Source organism: Cololabis saira, chromosome 20, assembly GCF_033807715.1.
Source record: "Cololabis saira isolate AMF1-May2022 chromosome 20, fColSai1.1, whole genome shotgun sequence".
In the NCBI taxonomy this organism is placed as follows: domain Eukaryota; kingdom Metazoa; phylum Chordata; class Actinopteri; order Beloniformes; family Belonidae; genus Cololabis; species Cololabis saira.
In genome coordinates this window covers 15,167,546-15,189,853 of record NC_084606.1, presented here as the reverse complement: position 1 = coordinate 15,189,853, position 22,308 = coordinate 15,167,546, and the positions used below count along the sequence as shown (strand labels likewise).

At 40.8% G+C, this 22,308-nt stretch overlaps 2 protein-coding genes across 2 annotated transcripts; one reads left to right on the top strand and one right to left on the bottom strand.

Annotated features, from left to right (window-relative positions):
- Positions 1 to 3,718: 3,718 nt before the first annotated feature.
- LOC133420774 (galactose-3-O-sulfotransferase 3-like) lies at positions 3,719 to 12,900 on the bottom strand. The gene is made up of 3 exons (XM_061710601.1): positions 12,851 to 12,900; positions 11,435 to 11,534; positions 3,719 to 5,022 (listed from the first exon to the last, which is right to left on the bottom strand). The coding sequence occupies exons 2-3, from the start codon at positions 11,527 to 11,529 to the stop codon at positions 3,738 to 3,740; spliced, it is 1,380 nt and encodes a 459-aa protein (XP_061566585.1). The 5' UTR covers positions 11,530 to 11,534; positions 12,851 to 12,900; the 3' UTR covers positions 3,719 to 3,737.
- A 4,640-nt stretch (positions 12,901 to 17,540) lies between these two features.
- LOC133420458 (uncharacterized) lies at positions 17,541 to 22,308 on the top strand. Its single transcript, XM_061710152.1, has 6 exons — positions 17,541 to 17,586; positions 17,733 to 18,065; positions 18,151 to 18,186; positions 20,440 to 20,544; positions 20,656 to 20,690; positions 22,163 to 22,308. The coding sequence occupies exons 1-6, from the start codon at positions 17,541 to 17,543 to the stop codon at positions 22,289 to 22,291; spliced, it is 684 nt and encodes a 227-aa protein (XP_061566136.1). The 3' UTR covers positions 22,292 to 22,308.

Genomic DNA, 22,308 nt, shown 5'->3' with positions numbered 1-22,308 from the left:
TTGTTCACACCTTGATAACAGGCTGATGACGACCACTAATAAGAACCAGGTTTTTAGGTTTTTAGGAAACGTCAGCCATTATGGCCTGCGCTCACAGAACTGAACTGGGTAAAAAGGCGTTCAAGTTTTCTGCCCCCTCAACCTGGAATGATGCGCAGAAGGACTTGAAATTAGTTGAGCTTGTATCCTTGGGTAAATTCAAATCCATTTTAAAAGACAGAGAAATTAACTCTCTCGGTTCTTGTGACTGCCCCGTTGTGTAAATTTTACCATTGTTTTACTCTTGTTTCCCCGGAATGTGTGACTGACTGTCTGTGTTCGTATGTATGTATTGTTGTATTGTTTTTATGCTGCCATTTTAGCCAGGTCACTCTTGAAAAAGAGGTTTTAATCTCAATGAGTTTTTTACCTGGTTAGATAAAGGATATATATATAGGTGCAAGGAGACATTTAAAACATGCAGCATAGGGGTCTCCCGAGGACCAGGGTTGAAGACCACAGGTATAGACTCAATAAAAAGAAAAAAAGTGATAGGGAGGGGGGAATTATTTTCCAAAAAGAAAAACTAAATCTGTCTCTATGCACTGTGTACATTTGTGAGGAAAAACGTGGGTATTGTGACATTAAAATTTGCAAGAAAGAACTAATTCAGAGATTGTGACTATGAAAACGTCCAAGTGTAAAAGAAAACTCAGAAATTATGACTTTATACTATGGGCTCAAATTAATGCCATAAGTATTTTGTATCTGTATATAAACTTTGTACTTGTAGAAATATTTTGTGCGTGTGCAAAAAATATTTGTACTTGTAGAAATATTTTGTGCGTGTGCAGAAAATATTTGTACTTGTAGAAATATTTTGTGCGTGTGCAAAAAATATTTGTACTTGCAAAAAATATTTGTACTTGTAGAAATATTTTGTGCGTGTGAAAAAAATATTTGCACTTGCAAAACATATTTGTACTTGTAGATACAAAGCTACAAACGTTTTACAAAGCTACAAAGTTTTTTTTACAAATCTACAAACTTTTTTTACAAAAGCTACAAACTTTTTTTCAAAAGCTACAAACTTTTTTTTACAACTACGAGTTATGGCAGTGTTTTGACGTGCCAAAACTAAGAGCCAATCAGCGATCTTTGGCACGGGTTTCAAAGCATTTCTGGAGAGCCAATCACCACATTGCATCGCCTACTGACGTCGCCGCCATATTGGATGTGGCAAGACTGGGCTGCAAACTAATACAAGTAAATGGACTTATTTTCATAAAGCACCTTTCTACAAAGAAATTTACGTTTTACGTCTCATTTATTCATTCACACACGCACTAATATACTTGGGAAACAGTTAGGCACCAAATATAATATATTTAATTTTCTCAGATGGCAAAAATAAGAACTTTATTGATCCCACATATGAGTAATTCAATCAATAAAGTTCTTATTTTTGCCATCTGAGAAAATTAAATATATTATGTTTGGTGACTAACTGTTTCCCAAGTATATTAGTGCGTGTGTGAATGAATTAATGAGACGTAAAATGTACATTTCTTTGTAGAAAGGTGCTTTATGAAAATAAGTCCATTTACTTGTATTAGTTTGCAGCCCAGTCTTGCCACATCCAATATGGCGGCGACGTCAGTAGGCCATGCAATGTGGTGATTGGCTCTCCAGAAACGCTTTGAAACCCGTACCAAAGATCGCTGATTGGCTCTTAGTTTTGGCACGTCAAAACACTGCCATAACTCGTAGTTGTAAAAAAAGTTTGTAGCTTTTGAAAAAAAGTTTGTAGATTTTGTAAAAAAAGTTTGTAGCTTTGTAAAAAAAACTTTGTAGCTTTGTATCTAGAAGTACAAATATGTTTTGCAAGTACAAATATTTTTTGCACACGCACAAAATATTTCTACAAGTACAAATATTTTTTTCACACGCACAAAATATTTTTACAAGTACAAATATTTTTTGCAAGTGCAAATATTTTTTGCACAAAATATTTCTACAAGTACAAAGTTTATTTACAGATACAAAATACTCATGGCATTAATTTGAGACCATATTATCCACTTGCAAATTTACAAAATTCTGGTTTTATAAATTTACAGATTCACAAGAATGAAAACATTTAAGTGAATCATGTTGAAGTACATGTTTTGATTTGGGGGATCATAGATGAAGACAACTGCTTTTAAGTAGGTAACATTTATTTATAGAGTGCTTTTCGCGGATAGAAATCACAAAGTGCTTTACAATAACAGATAGGAGACAGAAAGACAACCTCTTAAAAACAAAGCACCATAAAACATGCATAAAAAACACAGAATAAAACAATTTAAATAACATAAAACGGGAATAACATCAAAATTGTTGGCTAAGCATAATCAGATTTAAACAAAACTTACTTACTTACTTACACCTGCTTCTATTTCACCCCCCGGCAATAACTGAGTATGAAATCATAGCTTTAGGGCTTATGCCTCTGCATTGTGTGCGTAAAGCAAGAAATGCTAGATGTGCCAAAAAAGAACACTAAACCATTGTCTTTAATATACATTTGTAGATAGTTCTATAATAGCCACACATTTAACTTCTTTCATAATTTACAGATTTATAATGCTGTTGCTTTGTAAAAATTACTAGAAAATTTCAAGAAATTTTGCTACGGGCACACCGTACTGCCCATTTGTCGCCTCTTACTGCTGTTGTTTGGGGTAGTAATTGTTGTGTTTGGGGTGGTCAATGAGTCACACCCCTTGGTTCTGTTTGGCCAATAAACCACACCCTATGCGAAGCTTGTGGTAGCAGGGGGTGTGGGTAAGGGTTGTTAATGTGGTTGTGTTCGCAGTGGTTCTGGTTGTATTGCATTCATTCCTATGCTCCCCCATAGGAAAGAATAGGTTTTGTGTTACTATGGTAACGAAACCCAAATGAATTGCTGTATAAACAACAAATGGGACTGTTGTGTTGGTGGGAAGGAAGGAACAACTTTCACTTAAAAAGATTCTTCATAAATCATCATAAACTTCTTTAGAAAAACTCTTTCATTTTTCTTTTTCTCAAGAATAACAGGTAAAAATAAATACATACAGTAACCCTGGGACTCTTTAGCCTCTTATAACCCCTTATAAGAAAAATGCATACAGTAATTCCATCAAATCTTGCCCAAAATATTTTGTGTTGTTATGTACGTATGGCAATGCAAAAGTTTCTGTTATCTACTAGTTATCAGATAAAGAAGTTAAGAGGCCTTGACCATCTTGGATTTGCCTTTTGTTTTGATCACAACAACATGCCAGCAAAGTTTGGGGAAATACACTTTTATTGGTCCAATAGTCCTCTAGCTCCAATAGTTTAAATTCCCTTTTCTCTGCTAGAGAGAGAGCCAACCCCTATTCATCTATATTTTGTTCTAGACTTGAAAACACTTGAGTCTTCCTTTAAACCACAGTCTCACAAACAAGCATATTTGTTGGCTGCTCATTTGAGTACCGGTAAATTAAATAACTATTTTAATATTTGCATAGTCTATTAAATTGGATCACTCATGTTGACTGTGTTGACTGTTCAAGATCCTAACGACTCCACCTACCAGCCTTAGCAAAGTCACCCATCCTAAGTTGATCTTCACTCCCCTGTGATCTAGAGCTAAGACTAAAAACCTTTTACTGGATTGATAAAAAAAATTATTGATTTTTTTATTTGACGGCCTGAACGAATGCTCAGGAAGGGGGCCTGAATATTTTTCAAGGTTTATCCTCTACCTTTTTGATCTCTGCTACAGGGTTTAGGGTTGATTTGACTACCACTGAAACAGGGTCGTAAGCACCAGGGGCTGGTGGTTGATTGGGACGGACCTGAGAATCCCGAGGCAGAATAGGTTGTTTGGGCTGTTGGAGATTTTGTGACTTAGGGGGACTCTGAATCCGATGGTTTTCAAGGTACCGCTGTGACTGGGAACGAAGAAGCATTTCTGTGTATGATAGTTCCGGCATGATATATTTGAGGCAGATCTCCCGCATCTCATGGCTGATATTTGCAGGGAGGTCGTAACCAACTATGTCAACATCTTTATTAGGCTTCCAGGGGCGGAGAGCTGCGTTTTTGATATCGGCACCAATACGGAAAAGTGGCTTATTTCCACCAAAACAGTCTCTCATCACCCTCTCTTGGTGCTGCTGAAGGAGTTGCACCTCCCTCGACACACAGGCTAGACCTAGAGCTGACAGTTTCCGCCACAGTGAGGCATTAAAGTGGTCATAAAGGTACGCGTCTATGGAATTCCAGGCACGGATTTTTGCAGAAAGACCTGGTGTCAAGCTCTTCTTAGAAGTTGCTGCCCGCATGTTGAGCTTGAGATACAGAATGTCATCTAAATCCCAAGAGAGGAGATGCCGAAGGAGAACTAGAGATTCATCAAAATAGTCTGAAATCATCACCAAAGAGAACACTTGTTCCACCTCTGCCACAAAGGCTTGTGCATACGTCACATCTGTTGGTGGACGATCTTTGTCTCCTCCCAAGTCGAAAGTTAAGCTGTTGTGTGCATACATAGAATCTCCCTCTTCTGGTCGGTAGTAGTTTAAGGGATTATTTAAGAAAGCCTCCAATGAACCATTGAGGACCCTTTTGAAGCTCTGACAGCTGTTTCTGCAGTAAGTGAATAATGATTCAAACATGGAGGTTGGCTCTCTTATAATTGTGACATATATTGTGTTGTTCGGCATCAGGTCTTGTAAAGCGGTCTTACTGAAGTGCATATGGTTCGTGATTATGTTTGCTGGCAGTGTGTGTGGATGGACAAAGTCAGATTTGAAAATACTTGGATAACAGAACTGGTGCCTACAGGACTGTATAGGCAACGCCACCGTCAGGTTGTTACGCTCCGCAAAACGAAACAGCAAGTTCTGCATAGTGCTGCTTGCAGTTTTGTGAGTCTTGAGGAACACAATGTTGGTGTGTTTTGGTTTCAGGCCTGGGGCTGGGTGAGTACGGAGGGTAGGACATCCAAAGTGGAAGGTCTCCATGGTCCTGATGGTAGAAAAAATAATGAATTTGAAATAGATTAGCTTTAGAGTAAAAATGTTTGAGATAGAATGGTAACCTAAAAACATAATTCCACACAGTGCAGGCAGTGGGACAGATAAAGATGTAAAAAAGGTAGTTGGTAGGAGAGGAAGGTTAACATGTTTGAAATTATAAAAATAGAAATGTTCCAGCTCTTCTACATAGTAAAATGTATACACATTTTAATTTGAAATAACGCTTAAAGGAGCTTGAGGCCGGATTGTGGCAAGATTTGCCACAATCCGGCTCCGGTGGCCCTCCTCGTCCTCGTCCGGAGCCGGCAGGAAATCCCCGTTCCTCGTCTGATGCCGCGGCCACAGCCTCACCACCTCACCCGTCTACCCGGGCACCCAGCGGGGACCCTGCATCCTCCAACCGTGAGTCCCCACAACCTTCTTCTCCTCGCCCCCTCTTCTCCCCAAACGCACTGATCGTGGGAGACTCAATATCCCGGAACATTAGGTTCTTCAACGCAGCCACGCATTGCTTCCCTGGAGCCACAGTCCCGGTGATTCTAGGGAAACTCCCCGCTCTGCTACAGTCTGCTCCATCCACCATTGCTCGCGTCATTGTCCATGTGGGATTCAATGATTGCTCCAAACCGCGCTCTGAGCTTTTAAAAAATGATTTTAATGAGCTGTTCACCTTCCTTAAAAACTGTGGGAAGTCCATTTTTATCAGCGGCCCGCTTCCAACGCTGTCCCGCGGAGCATGGCGCTTCAGCAGGCTGCTCTATCTGAACTCTTGGCTTCAGAACACCTGCAGAGCTCTTAACAGTGGTTTTATCGACAATTTTAATCTTTTCTGGAATCGTCCCTCCTTTTACAGACCCGACGGACTTCACCCAAATAGGCTGGGGGGCCGCGTGTTGACTGCAAACATTCAGCACGCGGTTCTGTCGGCTCCACGGGAGTGACTATTTTCTGGCCACACCCACACTCCCAGCTCTGGCCCGGAGTCTTCCTCTTCACCTGTGGAGCCAGCCGCTCACAGCACTGCCCCCCTCTCCAGCTTCCCCCACAGGTCACAGTCATCATTGCCACCCCTACCAGATAATTCTTCCATAAAACCAGCTACATCTGGCGCCACCCACACACCAGATCCTCAACCAATTCATCCCCTGGTCACCACCCGTTTTCCCCGTCAGATCCACAGACCCACTGGTTTTAACAGAGACAATCTTGTTTTTATCAACCCGGTACGTTGTGGTCGTGAGCGCACGTCCAACACAGACATTAACTTGGCTGTGTTGAACGTGCGCTCTCTTTTAAACAAAACCTTTATTTTAAATGATCTTATTGTGCATCATAAACTTGATGGTATTCTTTTAACAGAGACATGGCTTGGCACGGACGCTGCATTTTCCCTCATCCAGGCTTCTCCACCAAATTTTAATTTTTTATTTACTACACGGGGTGTTAGAAAGGGAGGCGGCACAGCTTCAATTTTTAAAAACATATTAGCTACAAAGGAGGTCTCTTTTAACAACTACTCCTCATTTGAACACCTTGCCTTTGTTTTTAGCAGTCCTCCTATTCTTTGTTTAACTGTTTATAGACCACCCCATCACTCCACTGTTTTTATCAGTGAATTTTCAGAGCTTTTATCAATCATACATACCACTTACAACAGAATTTTAATAACTGGTGATTTTAATCTACACATTGACAATACCTCCGACCCACTGTCGAGAGAATTTTTAAACCTTTTAAACTGCATGGATTTTACCCAACATGTCACACAGCCGACTCACAACAGAGGACACACCCTGGACCTAGTCATAACCTATGGCCTGTCCACCGGTGTGTCCTCTGTTGTCGATCTGGCTGTGTCTGACCATTACTGCGTGTTTTTTAACATCACCAGTCTTAATCATCAGGAAGCCTCGATGAGAACGGTGAGGAAACGCTACCTAACTTCTGAAGTGGCTGCAAATTTTATTGAGATTTTACAGAGCACTCCTGCTGATGTTTTACCTGCATCATGTGATTTTATTGTTGATAATTTTAACAGGAAACTAGAATCCACTCTGAACTCAGTTGCTCCACTTTTAACGAAAACCATAAAAACTAAGCCTACACCCCCATGGAGAACTGAGGAAGTCAAAAAATCAAAAAGAAAATGCAGGAGTGCTGAGAGAAGGTGGAGAAAAAGCAAACTTACAATACATTATCAGATATTTCGTGATCAACTCAAATCCTACAATAAAACCGTCAAACAAGCAAGAATTGCCCATTTCTCAAAACTCATTACAGACAATAAAAACAATTCTAAATTTCTTTTCTCCACCTTCGATCTTTTAACAAATGTACATTTTAAGAATTCCTCACAACCACCAACAGACAATCTTTGTGAGGATTTTGCAGACCACTTCAGAAGTAAAATTGACAACATTAGGTCCAGTCTTTTACCACATCAAAATGTCATTTTTAACACATCTGGACAGTTGCTTTTACCCGAGGAAACACTGGAGAGTTTTGCCCTGGTTGATGCGAGGACACTTGGTCGAGTTTTCTCCCAGGTAAACCCAACAACCTGCCTTTTAGATCCCATTCCCACATCACTTTTAAAGACATTTTATGAATTCTTTGAGGAACATATTTTAAATATAGTAAATTACTCTCTTCAGACGGGTGTCTTCCCTGCCGCCTTTAAAATGGCGGTGGTGAAGCCCCTTCTGAAGAAGAGTAATTTAGATCACAGCATTTTTAATAACTACAGACCTGTATCCAACTTACCCTTTTTAAGTAAGATTTTAGAAAAGCTGGTTTTTAACCAAGTAAATTATTTTTTAATAAGAAACAATATTTCAGAGAAATTTCAGTCTGGCTTTAGGATGAACCACAGCACCGAGACAGCCCTTTTAAAGATTTTAAATGACATCAGGTGCAATTTAGATAACCGCAAACTGACAGTCTTGGTTCTACTGGATCTTAGTGCCGCCTTCGATACAGTAGACCATCACATTTTATTAAACAGACTGAAGCACCTGGTGGGCCTCTCTGGTGCTGTTTTTAACTGGTTCCGCTCCTATCTCACAGATCGATCTTTCTTTGTAAGTTTGGATACATGTTCCTCCAGAATGCATGAAATTAAGTGTGGGGTCCCCCAAGGGTCAATTTTAGGTCCGCTTCTTTTTAACCTTTACATGCTTCCCTTGGGGGACGTCATCAGGAGATACGGCATCAGCTTCCACAGTTACGCTGACGACACACAGCTTTACATCGCCGTGTCTCCTGATGACACAGGGCCACTTGATGCCCTTTTTAACTGTATTTTAGATATTAAGTCATGGATGGCAGATAATTTCCTACAGCTCAACCAGGACAAAACAGAGGTTTTAGTTATTGGTCCTGAAGGCCAGAGAGAGAAACTTTTACCAAAACTACAAGATTTTAAACTTTCGCAACGTGTAAAGAACCTGGGTGTTATTTTTGACTCTGAGCTCACTTTTATTCCACACATAAAGAATATTACGAAAATAGGTTTTTACCATCTTAAGAACATAGCCAGAGTCCGCCCGTTTCTCTCTCAGGCCAGCACGGAGGTGCTGATGCATGCTTTTATCTCTAGTCGTTTAGATTATTGTAATGCCCTGCTCTCTGGTCTTCCTAAAAAGAGTATTAATAACCTACAGCTATTACAGAACTCAGCCGCTCGCGTGCTGACGAGGACCAGAGGGCGGGAGCACATTACACCTGTTTTAAAATCGCTGCATTGGCTCCCCGTCCGTTTCAGGATTGATTTTAAGGTTCTTTTACTGGTTTTTAAGTGTCTTAACGGTCTTGGGCCATCATATTTATCTGATCTGCTTTTACTGTATCATCTCTTGCGTGTTTGAAAACAACCATCTACGAACACAGACGAAAGTTGCTGTCTACAGGGCAGTGTGCATGTCTACACCGCTATATGGGTCAGAAGCTTGGACTGTTTACCGACGTCAGGCGCCTTGATGCATTCAACATCAGATGCCTACAGCGCATTCTTGGCATCACTTGGCAGGACCGCGTCCCGCACACTGACATCCTCCACCGCACTGAGTCCATCAGTATAGAGGCAGCACTAGCCCTGAGGCCGATGGGTTGGTCATGTTATCCGGATGCCTGGATGCCGCTTGCCTCGTCAGGTGCTTTATGGACAGATTTTGTCAGCAAACAGGAAGCCCGGTGGCGCAAAGCTGCGGTACAAAGACCAGCTGAAACAGACCCTGATCACTCAATCTCAGTCTCCGTGAAATGTAGTGGCACGGTTGCCTGGCTCGACACGTCTCATTCATCCTAATGCACAGCAGAAACAGATTGCAGGCAGGCGCTGCGCATGCTCAGCTGACTGCAAATACAGTCATCAAGTAGTTTGCATTGCCCATTCATGGTAAAAAGTGGGCGTGTAGACGGCGGGGTATGAGGCAAATTCACGTGCGGAACCTTTCAGCTGGACTGTGATTTATAAAGCGAACATTGCGTGCAAGTGTGCGTGCACATGGTTTTATAAATCAGGATTTTTTTGTGCGCACGCCATTTTCGGCTTTTGAGCGCACGTACACTTTTAGTATGAATCCTACGCACTCTTTTATAAATGAGGCTCCAGGGCATTTTAGTTGACTTCTTCTGGGACAAGCAGCATTGGGTTCCACAAAGCATTTTGTTTTTGCCAAGGGAGGAGGGGGGGTAAGGACTGATAAATGTGGAGAGTAGAGTGGCCACTTTTAGACTACAGTTTGTACAGAGGTACCTCGTAGGACCAAGAGATGTTGTTTGGAGGGAGCTGGCTAGCAGCATCTTGAGGAGGACAGATGGCCTGGGTCTTGACATTGCACTGTTTTTAATGGGTTCTGAGTTTTTTAATGTATGTGTTTTACCTCCTTTTTATCAGTCACTTTTTAAAACATGGCACCTTTTTAAATGGAATAGAACAGAACCTACAAGCTCGCTGCATTGGCTTTTAGAAGAGCCTCTTATCAATGGTGCCAGACTGGTCATCCAGGACAGCACAACACCGTTTCTCACCAGCATGCTCTGCACCTCGGGGGCTGTCACCCCGAGGAGAGTCATGGAGGTGGCTGGTCCTGGACTAACAGATGCCCCGGCTGTGGTTGCTTTCCTTGGATTAAGGTCTATTCGACAGAGTAGGAACATTTTAAAAATGTGGGCTGGGAGACTGACAGTGGACGAGATGCTGGATTACGGGGACGGAGTGAACTTTCCCAAAGAGGACGATCCTTTTCCGGAGTTGGGCTTCGCTCCGATTTTAGATGGACTTTCAGGTGCCTTTTTTAACAATGAGGATTACGACTTTGTGGATTTTTACACTGTGACTGGTAAACAAGTCTACAATCAGTGCGTAAAGGCACTGAACAAAAACAAACTGAATGGAAGAACTGACACTATGCGGAGAAAGACACTGGGTGTGGACAGTGGGGTAAAACCGGTTTGGAGGGTTTTATACAAACCACCTCTGAAAAAAAGGGCTGGGGACCTCCAGTGGAGAGTATTACATGGAGCCATTGCAGTGAACAGTTTTATCTCTATGATTAATCCCACTGTTTCACACCAATGTCCGTTTTGTGCTGAGGTTGAAACTGTGTTTCATTGTTTTTATGCACGCAGTAGACTTTTTAACCTGTTCACTGTACTTGAAACTGTTTTTAATCTGTTTGGGGTGAAGTGGTCGAAAGCTGCATTCATCCTAGGAGCTGGCTACAGGAAGTCAGACTCCTCTAAGTGGCAGCTATTGAACGTGCTGACAGGTGAGGCCAAAATTTCTATTTATTGCAGTAGGAGAAACAGGGTGGAGGACAGGTCAGGACAGGAAGCGTTACCTGTTTTTATTTCAAGTCTAAGCCATAGTCTGGGTCAACTTTATATTTTTTAAGGTAATAAGCAATATGGAGGATTTTATCATGAGGTGGTGCTATAATGATATTATTTGTTCCGTGGTTGATGATGAGCTGGTTTTTAATATGTAATGATGTGTTGGTGTAAAATTGTTGAGCTTTGTAGTTGTTTGGTGTTGTACAGGTTTTATTTTGTGATAGCTTCAATGATTTGAAGCTTTCTTTGGTTTTTAAAATAAAAGTTTTTTAAAATTCCTTCTCTCACTCACTCACTCACTCACTCACTCACTCACTCACTCACTCACTCACTCACTCACTCACTCACTCACTCACTCACTCACTCACTCACTCACTCACTCACTCACTCACTCACTCACTCACTCACTCACTCACTCACTCACACACACACACACACACACACACACACACACACACACACACACACACACACACACACACACACACACACACACACACACACACACACACACACACACTCGCAGTCTCAGTCTTCAGTGTTTTCAAAGAATTTCAGTCACTCACCACTTGTGGGTGCTCATTTGCTGCAATGCAAGACTGACAGCAAAGGCAACAATGAGGACAAAGATTTTCTTCTTATGTATATTTTTCCAGGTCATTGTGTCTGTTTGGCGAGAAAGAGAAGAAGTTAGAGTTGTGAGGACATTATAAACAGAGAGTAATCAGTCATCACTTGCCTTTACCTTCCATAAACATCTGAATTATTATGAAAACACTTAACTTAAAACTTAAAAGTTTTTTAAAGTATTAAAGTATTAAAATAAACCAAACCAGTTTATGAAGTTTTAAGAAGAGGTAACGTAATGTATAAAATATGGTAATGCATAAAATGGGGGTGGGGCTGGTTAAGTAACTGTGGCCCTGTGTCTTTTTGGAAAAAAGTGTTTCAGAGACATTGACATTCAACATTCCAGAAACGCTTTGAAACCCGTGCCAAAGATCGCTGATTGGCTCTTATTATTGGCACGTCAAAACTGTGCCATAATTCGCCATAATTGGTAGTTGTAAAAAAAGTTTGTAGCTTTTGTAAAAAAAGTTTGTAGCTTTGTATATCCAATGTTGCACACAGACGAATTAATTCCACAGCTACAAAAATGTTTTACACATGCACAAAATATTTCTGTCTTTTAAAAACCAGAATATGAGCAAATTCGGGTTATTCAAAGGGGTTATTGGTGTTTACATGGCCGTGCAAATTCGGGTTATTGCCAATATTCGGGTTTTAAAAGGGTTATTGACTGCATGTAAACGCAGTCTATGATTCACTATCTCAGACTTCAGATCACCTTCAGACATGTCTGTGTGGAATAAACCAGGAGTGTCGTATACATTTAACAGGACTCATTAAAATTATTGTATTAAGTATAAATCATGGTATCAATCAAGGTCAGCAGTTTGTATTACATAAACTTTTTGTTCTCATTTTAAATATTTAATTCAATATCTTTGATCTCAGTGGTCTATATATAAAAGCTGTATGTTTTCAACAAAGGAGAGTTGAAGTCAGTTTAACTCTCCCTCCAAGATTTTAGAAATCAGAACGGAAACTTGCTTTGGGTAAATATCAGTGTCTCCTCCAGTTGTAACTTGTCTGCTGTTCAAATCACTGCATCAAAATACAATAACAGGGACAAAAAAGAACTTCTGTTGCCACGAGTTCTGCACCGTTTGAATAATGAAGATGATGTCAAATTTTACAATTCAAGACTCTTTCTAACAAATACTCATTTGTTAAATCAGTTTATAGAATAACTGAAACATCTTAAACATAAACCACAGTTTAATAACATTATGTTTCTGAAAGCGTTTCCTTTGGTCATTGAATTGTATTTTCAGAAACTGATACAGAAAACCAAAAGAATGACCTAACTACATGCCAAAATATGATGTTCAGAATTAATAAAGGTACACTTTACTGACCGTCCTCACTGAAATCCTCCTAACAGTCAGATGTCGTGGTTCAAGGTTCGTGTCCTCTGTGCACATTCCCTGCTGTGGGGTTTTACTAAAGCTCTTTTGCTGCAGTTTGATTTCACTTTTATCTTGAACCAGTTTGGTTTGTTGGTTTTACGCATTCATGAAAAGTACAGTACAGGACATTTCTGTAATCTGTCAACATGAAGGCCAAATGTATGAAAACTAAAATCATGACACAATTGTCGCATTTGGTTCTTTAAAAAAAACAACAAAGAATATCTTTCAAATAAAATAATACAATTATTTGTGGGATGATAGCAGTTGCACCTTTTCATCCCTTCTAAGTTAAATGTTCCAAGTGTAAATTTAGCTTCTGATCACACAGGTAATCAGTTTCAGGCATCTTTGTTTTGTCGGTACATGTACAAGAATGGTATGATGGAATGTGTAACACCACTTCCAAAAAAAGAAATACAAAGTGGAGAAAAATGGGAAAATCATATCTCTGCTTGTTTCAGTACATCTAGTTAGGGCTGCACGATTATGGCCAAAATGATAATCACGATTATTTTTATTAATATTGTGATCAGGATCATTCATCATGATTATTCAATGAGTTTAGTCCAATTTTTTTTTTATTGCACTTTCATGTAAATATATCACGTGTGCTACATTACAGCTAATTTAAAAAAACATTTGCATTAAAATTGGTGCTCGTCCACTACTGAGGAGCAGACTCGGTCTGGCCTCTCCTAACTGCCTTAAATCTGACACTGAAGTGGGCACATATGTACATATGTTTTGGAAATGTGTAAAGGTACAAAAGTTCTGGGGAGAAGTGAAGGATGAAGTGGTTACTTTGGTTGGATATGATTTAGAACTGTCACCTCTGCAGTATGTTTTGGCAGCTAAAGCAGACAGTGCAAGAAATGCCCACAATGCTAAATTGATTGGAATACTCTTGTACATAGCAAGGAAGGTTATTCTCACTTTCTGGATTTCCAAGGATGCTCCGACACTGGACGATTGGTATAAGGAAGTACTGAGAGTACTCCCTCTGGAAAAACTGACCTATACCCTCCACGACAATGTCAAGGGATTTATCAAGATATGGCAGCCCGTTCTGGACAAAGTGGACCCCCTTGGAGTGAACTTTGGTTTACCTAGCTAACATGATGTGAAATAATTACAGCATGCCCTAGCAATATCATTATGCCAGCCTGATGGTGTGTGTTTTGTTTTGTCTAGTTTTTATTATTTCCGTATCTGTCTTACTCTGCCCCACTACTACTTTTTGTTTTGTCTTTTTTTTTTTTTTTTCCTTACTGGGGTATTATGTCTGTTTAGTGTGTCCTGCTGAGTTGTGTTCTCCCATTAAAATGTTCAATTTTGGGGAGGGAAAAAAAAAAAAAAGTGGTTCTATAAAAGTGCTGAACAGATATGCTTGTAATGCTGTCAGAACCTCAATAAAGAGAAGTTAAAAAAAAAAAAAATGGTGCTCGTTCTTCACCTTAATTTCAGTATCTTCATAATAGAAATAGAAATAAAAATAAATGTAAGACAGAATTAAATAAACGGGACACTGCTTACACTCATTAACGTTATACATTTCTGTTAAATAAACGGTTATTTAAAACAAATGGTGTTTATTCACCTGCTTTGTTGAAGAGAATTTACATTTGAACTAAATAAAATCAAAGCCGTACCATATCTTTGGCCATATTAAAAGGGCTTTCTTTAGTGATCTCGACATGTCTGTGAGGGAATAATATGGCGGATTGTTTCCTTTCTCTTTTTAATGTAAAGCACTTTGTGTTACATTTTATCTGCATGAAAGGTGCTATATATATTAATAAAGTTTAAGTTTATATATAGTACAGACCAAAAGTTTGGACACACTTCCCCATTTGTTTGAATTACAAGGTGTTTCCAAACGTTTTGTCTGTAATGTATTTATATATATACAGTATATACACAGTGGGTACGGAAAGTATTCAGACCTCTTTAAATTTTTCCCTCTTTGTTTTATTGCAGCCATTTTTTTTTTAACTTTTAAAGTTTATTTTATGATACAACCCTGGGAGTTATTTCAGGCAGGCAATCTCTGCAGTGCATGCACCTGCTCATTCACCCCTCTGAAGGCCTACAGAAGTGGGGACAGAGTCCTGTATAACCAAGCCAGGGGCACACTGACAACGGAGGTGAAAGTAGCCAACAGGGGCTTTACAAAAAAGATCAGAAACAGCCTTTCAGCCAACGACCCAGCATCAGTGTGGAGAGGCCTGCAGAACATCACCAACTACAGGAGACCATCCCCCAATATTGCAGTGAACCATCAACTGGCTGACGAGCTGAATGAGTTGTACTGCAGGTTCGACACATTCACACCTCTCCCCCCCTCAGTCATTACAGACTCACCTCCACCCCCTGTCATTCTGCCACCCAGGGCCGGTTCTAGAAAATGATGACTAGGGGTGCATTTCAGATCAGAGGGGGTGCACATGCCTGGCACGTTATTCAACACTAAATTATGCATCCCCATATTCCCATAATTTCCAGCAGAATAATAATAGCAAAACAAGAATATTTGAAGTGTATTTCAAGTGCATTTTTGCAATATCGCTGCAGAACAAAGAAAATGCTACATTTAGTCTGGACTACCTCACCCATCAGACAATCTAGCAACAGAAAATAAAACAGCAACAAAAAAAATTTAACCATAAATATACAAGACTGTCTCAGAAAATTAGAATATTGTGATAAAGTTCTTTATTTTCTGTAATGCAAAAATGTCATACATTCTGGATTGATTACAAATCAACTGAAATATTGCAAGCCTTTTATTATTTTAATATTGCTGATCATGGCTTACAGCTTAAGAAAACTCAAATATCCTATCTCAAAAAATTTGAATATTCTGGGAATCTTAATTTTAAACTGTAACCATAATCAGCAATATTAAAATAATAAAAGGCTTGCAATATTCCAGTTGATTTGTAATGAATCCAGAATGTATGACCTTTTTTTTTTTAATTGCATTATTCTGCATTACAGAAAAATAAAGGACTTTATCACAATATTCTAATTTTCTGATACAGTCCTGTAAACTTGCTTGCGTCGTTGTGTTTGAACCACTTCTGAATATCCATCGTTACTTTGTGTTAACGGAGCAGCAGAGAGCAGCACTGGCTGATTTATGGTTCCGCGTTGCACCAACGCAGAGCTTACGGCGTAGGATACGCGGTGACGCGAACGTATGGTGCGCGTCGCCGCATATCCTACGCCGTAGGCTACGCCGTCGATTTAACGCGGAACCATAAATCAGGCTGACGTGCACGCATTTGTCAGTTTTCCTTTCGTCTTTTCAACTGAGCATGCAAACACATAAACTGAGGGTGCAATGCATGCTTTTGCACCCTCGTAGACCCGGGCCTGCTGCCACCTCTCCTCTTTGACCCCCACCAGCACTCAAGTTCTGTCAAGAGGATGTCTGTCAGCTTTACCTCAGATGGAAGACCAGTGAGGCACCCGGCCCAGACGGTGTGTCACCCTCCTGCCTGAAAGTCTGTGCTGACCAGCTGGCCCCCATCTTCACCCAAATCTTCAACAGATTCCTTGAGCTGTGCGAAGTCCATTCATGATTCAAACTTTTCACAATCATTCCGGTCCCCAACAAACCCACCCTCACTGGTCTGAATGACTACAAGCCCGTGGGCCTGTAGTCATGAAGACCTTCAAGACACTGGTGTGTCCATGACGTGGCAGCAGCCGCCACATTTCTCCACCAGATCACTTACAGCCTTATTCTGACTGATAAACTAAAAAACACCGGATAACACCGGTATGATCTCTTCTACAAAACATTTATGATATTCTCCCGGAAACACATCTGTGCCGTGAGACTTATTATTTTTAAGAGATTTTATATTTTATCTCTGAACCTGTCTGTTTGAGCTGGACTCAGGGAAATTTTGGAGTCCAGCAGTGAAGTCTTCACTACACTGAATCTCTGCAGACTATTACTCTCAGATTCTGGAGCTGATGTTCATCGCCAACTAACCTCACTGCTTTAAAACGTTGCTCCTGACGGTCCTATTTTACTTGCTCTTTAAGATTGATGCATTTCATGCCCTAAGGATCTAGGAAATACATATGAGCTCAAATCATAATTTGTGGATCAATCACCTATCTGTCTATCGGTTCTTGTCAGGTCACAGGAAAGTGCTGGCGTCTATCTCAGCTGTTTATGGGAGGCTATTATAAATGTTCTCCACTATAAGGGAGTCAGGAGAATCTGGTGACCTGCTGTCCTCAGAATCAGTAAGTTTACTTCAAACATTAATAACTGCTCCTGTCTGCAGTCACACTTTCATTTATTGTTACTTTTTTTTTCTTTGGGAATATCAGCCCCTCGAGAACTATTTGTCCAAATGCACACCAGATAAAGTTGTTAACTTGATCTTTCATCTCGTACTTTTAACCGAGTTTTGTGCCTGACTTACAAACTCAGTCAGAATAAGTCTCTGATTCATTTCTATGTGTTTTTTTTAAGAAAACTTTATAGTAAACTTTAACTGTTACAGACGTTAAGTTGCGGAAAACTCAAGCCTTTAAACATGAACTTTCTAAAACCACATCCCTTGAAACGCCCTTTAGACTACAGAGTGGCCAAGCTGTGAAAGTTACACGCAGAATGAGGAGCTTCATCTTAACAGCAGTTTTCTTTTTCTACATCCACAGTAAGTATCTTCTTTATTTGCAATATCAATAGCATTAATGTATGAACAAGCTTTTCCTGTTTAACTTTCAAAATAGTGTTAAACTAATACAGTAGTTGTTCTATGCTTAAATGTGGATCTGATTATGTTTCTGCTGTTCGTTTCAGTCTGGGTGTGTCAGTCGCAGACTCTGGAGGTCCAGTCTGGTGAAAATGTCACTCTGCTGTGCTCCAACATTTCTATGGATCAAACTCATACAGTCTGGTTCAGAGTGGTCAACCGATCTAAACCCAGCTGCATCTCCTCCATGTTCTATCTTGATCGCCCTGCTTCATTCTGTGATGGATATCTAGATGGAAAATTTGAGATGAGTTCCAACATCAGCACCATCTTCCTAAAAATCAATCGAGTGGATTTATCTGACTCTGGGTTGTATTTCTGTGGATTCTACATACATCTACATACAGTAATTTCTAATGCAACAGAATTAATCGTTGCAGGTAAGAGTGTGTTTATGTCTGATCTTTATCTGTGGAGTTTTTCTTGTGACAAAAGCATGAATACAGTATTTCTTTTTCTTTACAGGCAAATATGAAGTGGATTTCATCACTGAAATTAAGGGTTAGATGATGGTGTTGAACATTTTGTTTTGAGCCTAACATATAATTTAACAAGTCGAACCAATATTTATAACCTCCTATGACTTTTTGGCATTTTCCTTCTTGTTGGTTTGGGCCCCTGTTAACAAAATGAAATATTATGAAACAAACAACGTAACGTCAAACATCAAAAACATCCAACTACAATTTCAGGAAGTCAACCAGTTCCTCGTCTTCTTTTACTTCAGTATCAGTTGCTCCCAACAAACATCAGCTCAACAATGTCTTTGGCCGGGTTTCCCAGATCAGTTAAGTAGTTCTTAACAGCGAAAGACTTCTTTCAAACCTTCTTAAGGAGCCTGTGAAAGAAAATCGCGTTTCCCAGAGTCGCTCTTAGCTTAAGTATCTCTTTCATTAAGAAGGAAATGAAAGATGCTGCTGACCCAGTCTTTACAACCATCTTAGTGAACAAAGACTCACGATCCAGCTGCGTCAGGCAAATCAATATCACACCAAGTAATGAGATATTAAAACAATGCACCCCGCACAAGTTTTGATCTATTTTATACTTTAGATTTATATTGTTTAGCATTTATTGGTGACAGCAAAGGGGGGAAAAATAAGGAATAACAAGTGTGTTCCTGTATATGCTTTATGCATTACGCACAAATAAAACGATCATCATGAATATCATTTATTTGATAATTTGGCTGCTATACAGCATGTTCTCGCTGCAAATCAACCGCGTCACCGTGCGCGAAGCAGAACTGTTTATATGAACGCATTCGTGCGTCAGCACTTCAGTCCCCTGGACATGCTGTCGGACCGCGCTGTCCAGGCAGCCGGGACACCGATCCTCCTGCGCCGCGCCCGAGCGCATCTATGTGATGACAGGGAAGCAGCAGCTGATCAACGGGATCCTTTGATGAATCGTTCATTACAGTCTCAAATATAATCAATGGTGTCGGTTTATATTAAAGAATATTTTTGCCCAGAAGAAAAAAGAGCGAAGACAACGACCCATAACTATTTTCTTCTCTTGGAAAAACCCACCTGCGGGATGCAGCAGCATCAGAAGAGCAGGAATACGTGCGTGGCGGGGATGATCTCTGCAATCTGAAGCCCTCTATAATTGTAAAAAGAATTTCACTTATCACGGGTTCTTTTTGGAACATAACCCCTGCGAAAAACCAGGGATTGCTGTAATTCCACGTTGCGATTTGTGACTCATGTTTTTGAACGCACACACACGCCCACCACCTTTTCTCCCGGTTTCTGCGTGTGGGGAAAAAAAGCCTCACTGTAGCCAGAAATAACGGAGTAACGCACCGTTTGGATGAAAAAGGGTCATTGAATTATATTTATCATCTTAATTTTTCATTATAACGCACAGGCAGCAGGGAATTAGTGCGTTAGGTAGCAGTGCTGCGTGTGAAAATGCGCTGATAGTGATCGGTGATCGATTTGCCTGGCATCGATTGATTTGGTTTCAGAACCGGACAGCTGCTCCAAAGAGCTTCTGAAAGAGCGAAACTAAAGAACGGTGTTAAGAAGTCATCTGGGAAACACCCATATCTTAGGGTTCTCTCTTAGTTCAAACCTTCTTTGAACCTCTCTTAAATCCTTAAGAGAGGTTGGATCTGGGAAACCCGGCCTTTATCAGTGTCCACCTGAAAACTGTTAAATATCAGGTTGATTGGAGAGAACAGCCATCTGCTTCAAGAGAGGTAATCGAGGAGGGTTCAACTTCCCTCCATTAAAGATCCTGCAGAAACCAACTTGACCAGATCCAGAACACTGCAAATACAAGAGGCTGAAAAAAGTTTTGACCACAGTGTTGGAGTGACAAATGTAGTTATCCAGGAGAGAGTACCGAGTGATGTGTTTCAGGCGTCTGATACGTCTGCGTGACACCTCAATCATTAGGAGTTGATTATAGCAGGGGCGACCAGGAGAAAGTCCCAAGGCAGGTCAGGGTTCGAAATCCTCGATATCCTCCTGGTGGAGGTGGAGTGTTTGGCTGGTTAGAGGGAGGTCTGGACCTCTTTGCTTAAGCTGCTGCCTCTTCAACCTGAACCTAAAGGAGTGAAAACAACCTGAAGGAAACAGAACGGAAAATAGGAAATCTATTTTTTACTCTGTTTACATATTATGATGAATCCAATGACAAATCAGATTTAAAACAGGAATAAAAATTACTAAGATTATCTGAATTGAACAGGTTTCATAATCAATAAACAATAATTATTTGGATTGTTAACGTCTGTTCTTGCAGAAGATGGAAACACAAACCTCCTGACTGTGACTTTGGGCAGTCTGACTGCTTTCTTTATGACGGCTTTTGTTGGAGCGGTTGTTAAAATTTGGCAGCTTCATACAGGTAAACCTGGCATGTGATTTGTTGCACATCCTCGTGTGTGATGGAAAAAATTCACCACAAATATGTGTTCAGTGCAGTTTTATTAACAAGACTTTACATGTTGTCATTAAGCTGCAAAGGAAGAAATGCACCCTGCTAGAAACCAGGTGAGCTGTTTTTTCATGAACCATAGTCTTTTATTGTGTTTTTTCATCGTTAAAGGTATAGTCTGTAATCGTATTCAAAAACATTTATTGTTATACTGGGTGAAATGTTCCTTCCATCCTGAGAGTAGCCAGTGAATAATGTGTTCAGAAAAAGGAAAAAAAAAAATCCGACCTCTGACAGCTTTAATCCTGTAAAAACTCTGACCAATCTGTTTTTTGCGCACCGAATGGCACGGATTGGTCAAAGGACCAGAGGCTTGGCAGGGGGGAAAGAACCAATCAGATGCCTTCATTTTAAGTCCCGCCCATGCCCCCCTCTGTCCCATGCGCGCACTCGTCACGTCGAAAATCTTGCCGGAAAACTTCACACACTCGAGTCACGTTTGCTGAAGAATGGCGCAGAAAACGAAAAAACACAGCCAAAAATACCACCTCCCCAGTATGGGGGTCCATGGGGATGGAGGCGTGTCCATCCCGGCGAGGGCGGAGAGCGCCGGTGCGGGTGGCGGTGCGGTGCGGTGCGGTGCGGTGCGCTGCGCTGCGCTGCGGTGCGCTGTGGTGCGCTGCGGTGCTGTGCAGGCTCTGTTGCCACGACTACGCCGTAGGGTACGCCGTACCCTATGGCATAGAGTATGCGGCGATGCGCACCATTCTGCGCTGGTGTAACGCAGAACCATAAATCAGCCTTCAGTGTGTGCGCTGTGTGCTGTTCTGAACACTTCTCTGTTGTGCTCATTTTGCTGGGACGTCGGGTCCCTTCGCCGAGACACAACTTTTGCAGTATGCGTTCATTGTTGTGTCTAAAAATGATGCGCAGTGCCTACCCAATCAGAAATGGTACAGATATTCTGTGATATTTTTTTATATTTATAAAAAAATAAAATTATAAAAAAATAAAGGATCCCCATAACTTTGATTGGGTCGGCAGAACGCACATTTGGGTGGGCACAGCCACAGCATGCCCCCCCCCCCCTAAACCGGCCTCGCTTACAGGTGAATGAGACATGGGGTCGTTTTGTTGAAAATCTGCTGTCCAAAATGTCCTGGAAAACTCGACGCCTGCAAATGCGCGTTCCCCAAAGTTTGTGGGGGCGTGGCTTTGGACGGAGCGTTGACGGGAGGGGGAGGAGGGGGCGGGGCTTAGAGGAGGTGCCACTTTCAAATCTTGCTAGCTCTCCAACATTACGGACTATACCTTTAACTACAAGAGATATGAGATATGAGTAGTTCATAATACAATTAGGACTTGAGCTATTCCTGTAGTTTGGGAAAACTGATGGCAGGTGACCTTATGGGGGAGGGGTGGCAGTTAAAACAACCAGTTAATCCTCAAAGCTTCACTTAGTAAATATGGACGTCTTACACAGACAGAAAGTGTCTAGCATACTGGATGAGACACTGATGAACAGTGCTGGTGCAGGTTCAGCCTCCGTGTTGGGTTCAGTCTGTGATTCTGAATGCTTCATTTGCAGACTCTGGTCTCTACTGACATGAACTCCTCAACACTGATGTTCCTCCCGGATAGTAAAGGAAGCAGGAGTCCTGAAGACAAGAGAGCAGTGGAGACTCATGTCATCTATGCTGTCAGAAGATACACTTGATTTTCTATTTGAGGGAT

Excerpts from the sequence above, each read along its gene's own strand:
- LOC133420774 (XM_061710601.1), bottom strand. The coding sequence starts at position 11,529 with ATGACCTGGAAAAATATACATAAGAAGAAAATCTTTGTCCTCATTGTT. Across the intron at positions 5,023-11,434 it reads CAAATGAGCACCCACAAGTG|GACCATGGAGACCTTCCACT; the intron begins GTGAGTGACTGA and ends TTCTACCATCAG.
- LOC133420458 (XM_061710152.1), top strand. The coding sequence starts at position 17,541 with ATGAGGAGCTTCATCTTAACAGCAGTTTTCTTTTTCTACATCCACA. Across the intron at positions 17,587-17,732 it reads TTTCTTTTTCTACATCCACA|TCTGGGTGTGTCAGTCGCAG; the intron begins GTAAGTATCTTC and ends TGTTCGTTTCAG. Across the intron at positions 20,545-20,655 it reads AATTTGGCAGCTTCATACAG|CTGCAAAGGAAGAAATGCAC; the intron begins GTAAACCTGGCA and ends GTTGTCATTAAG.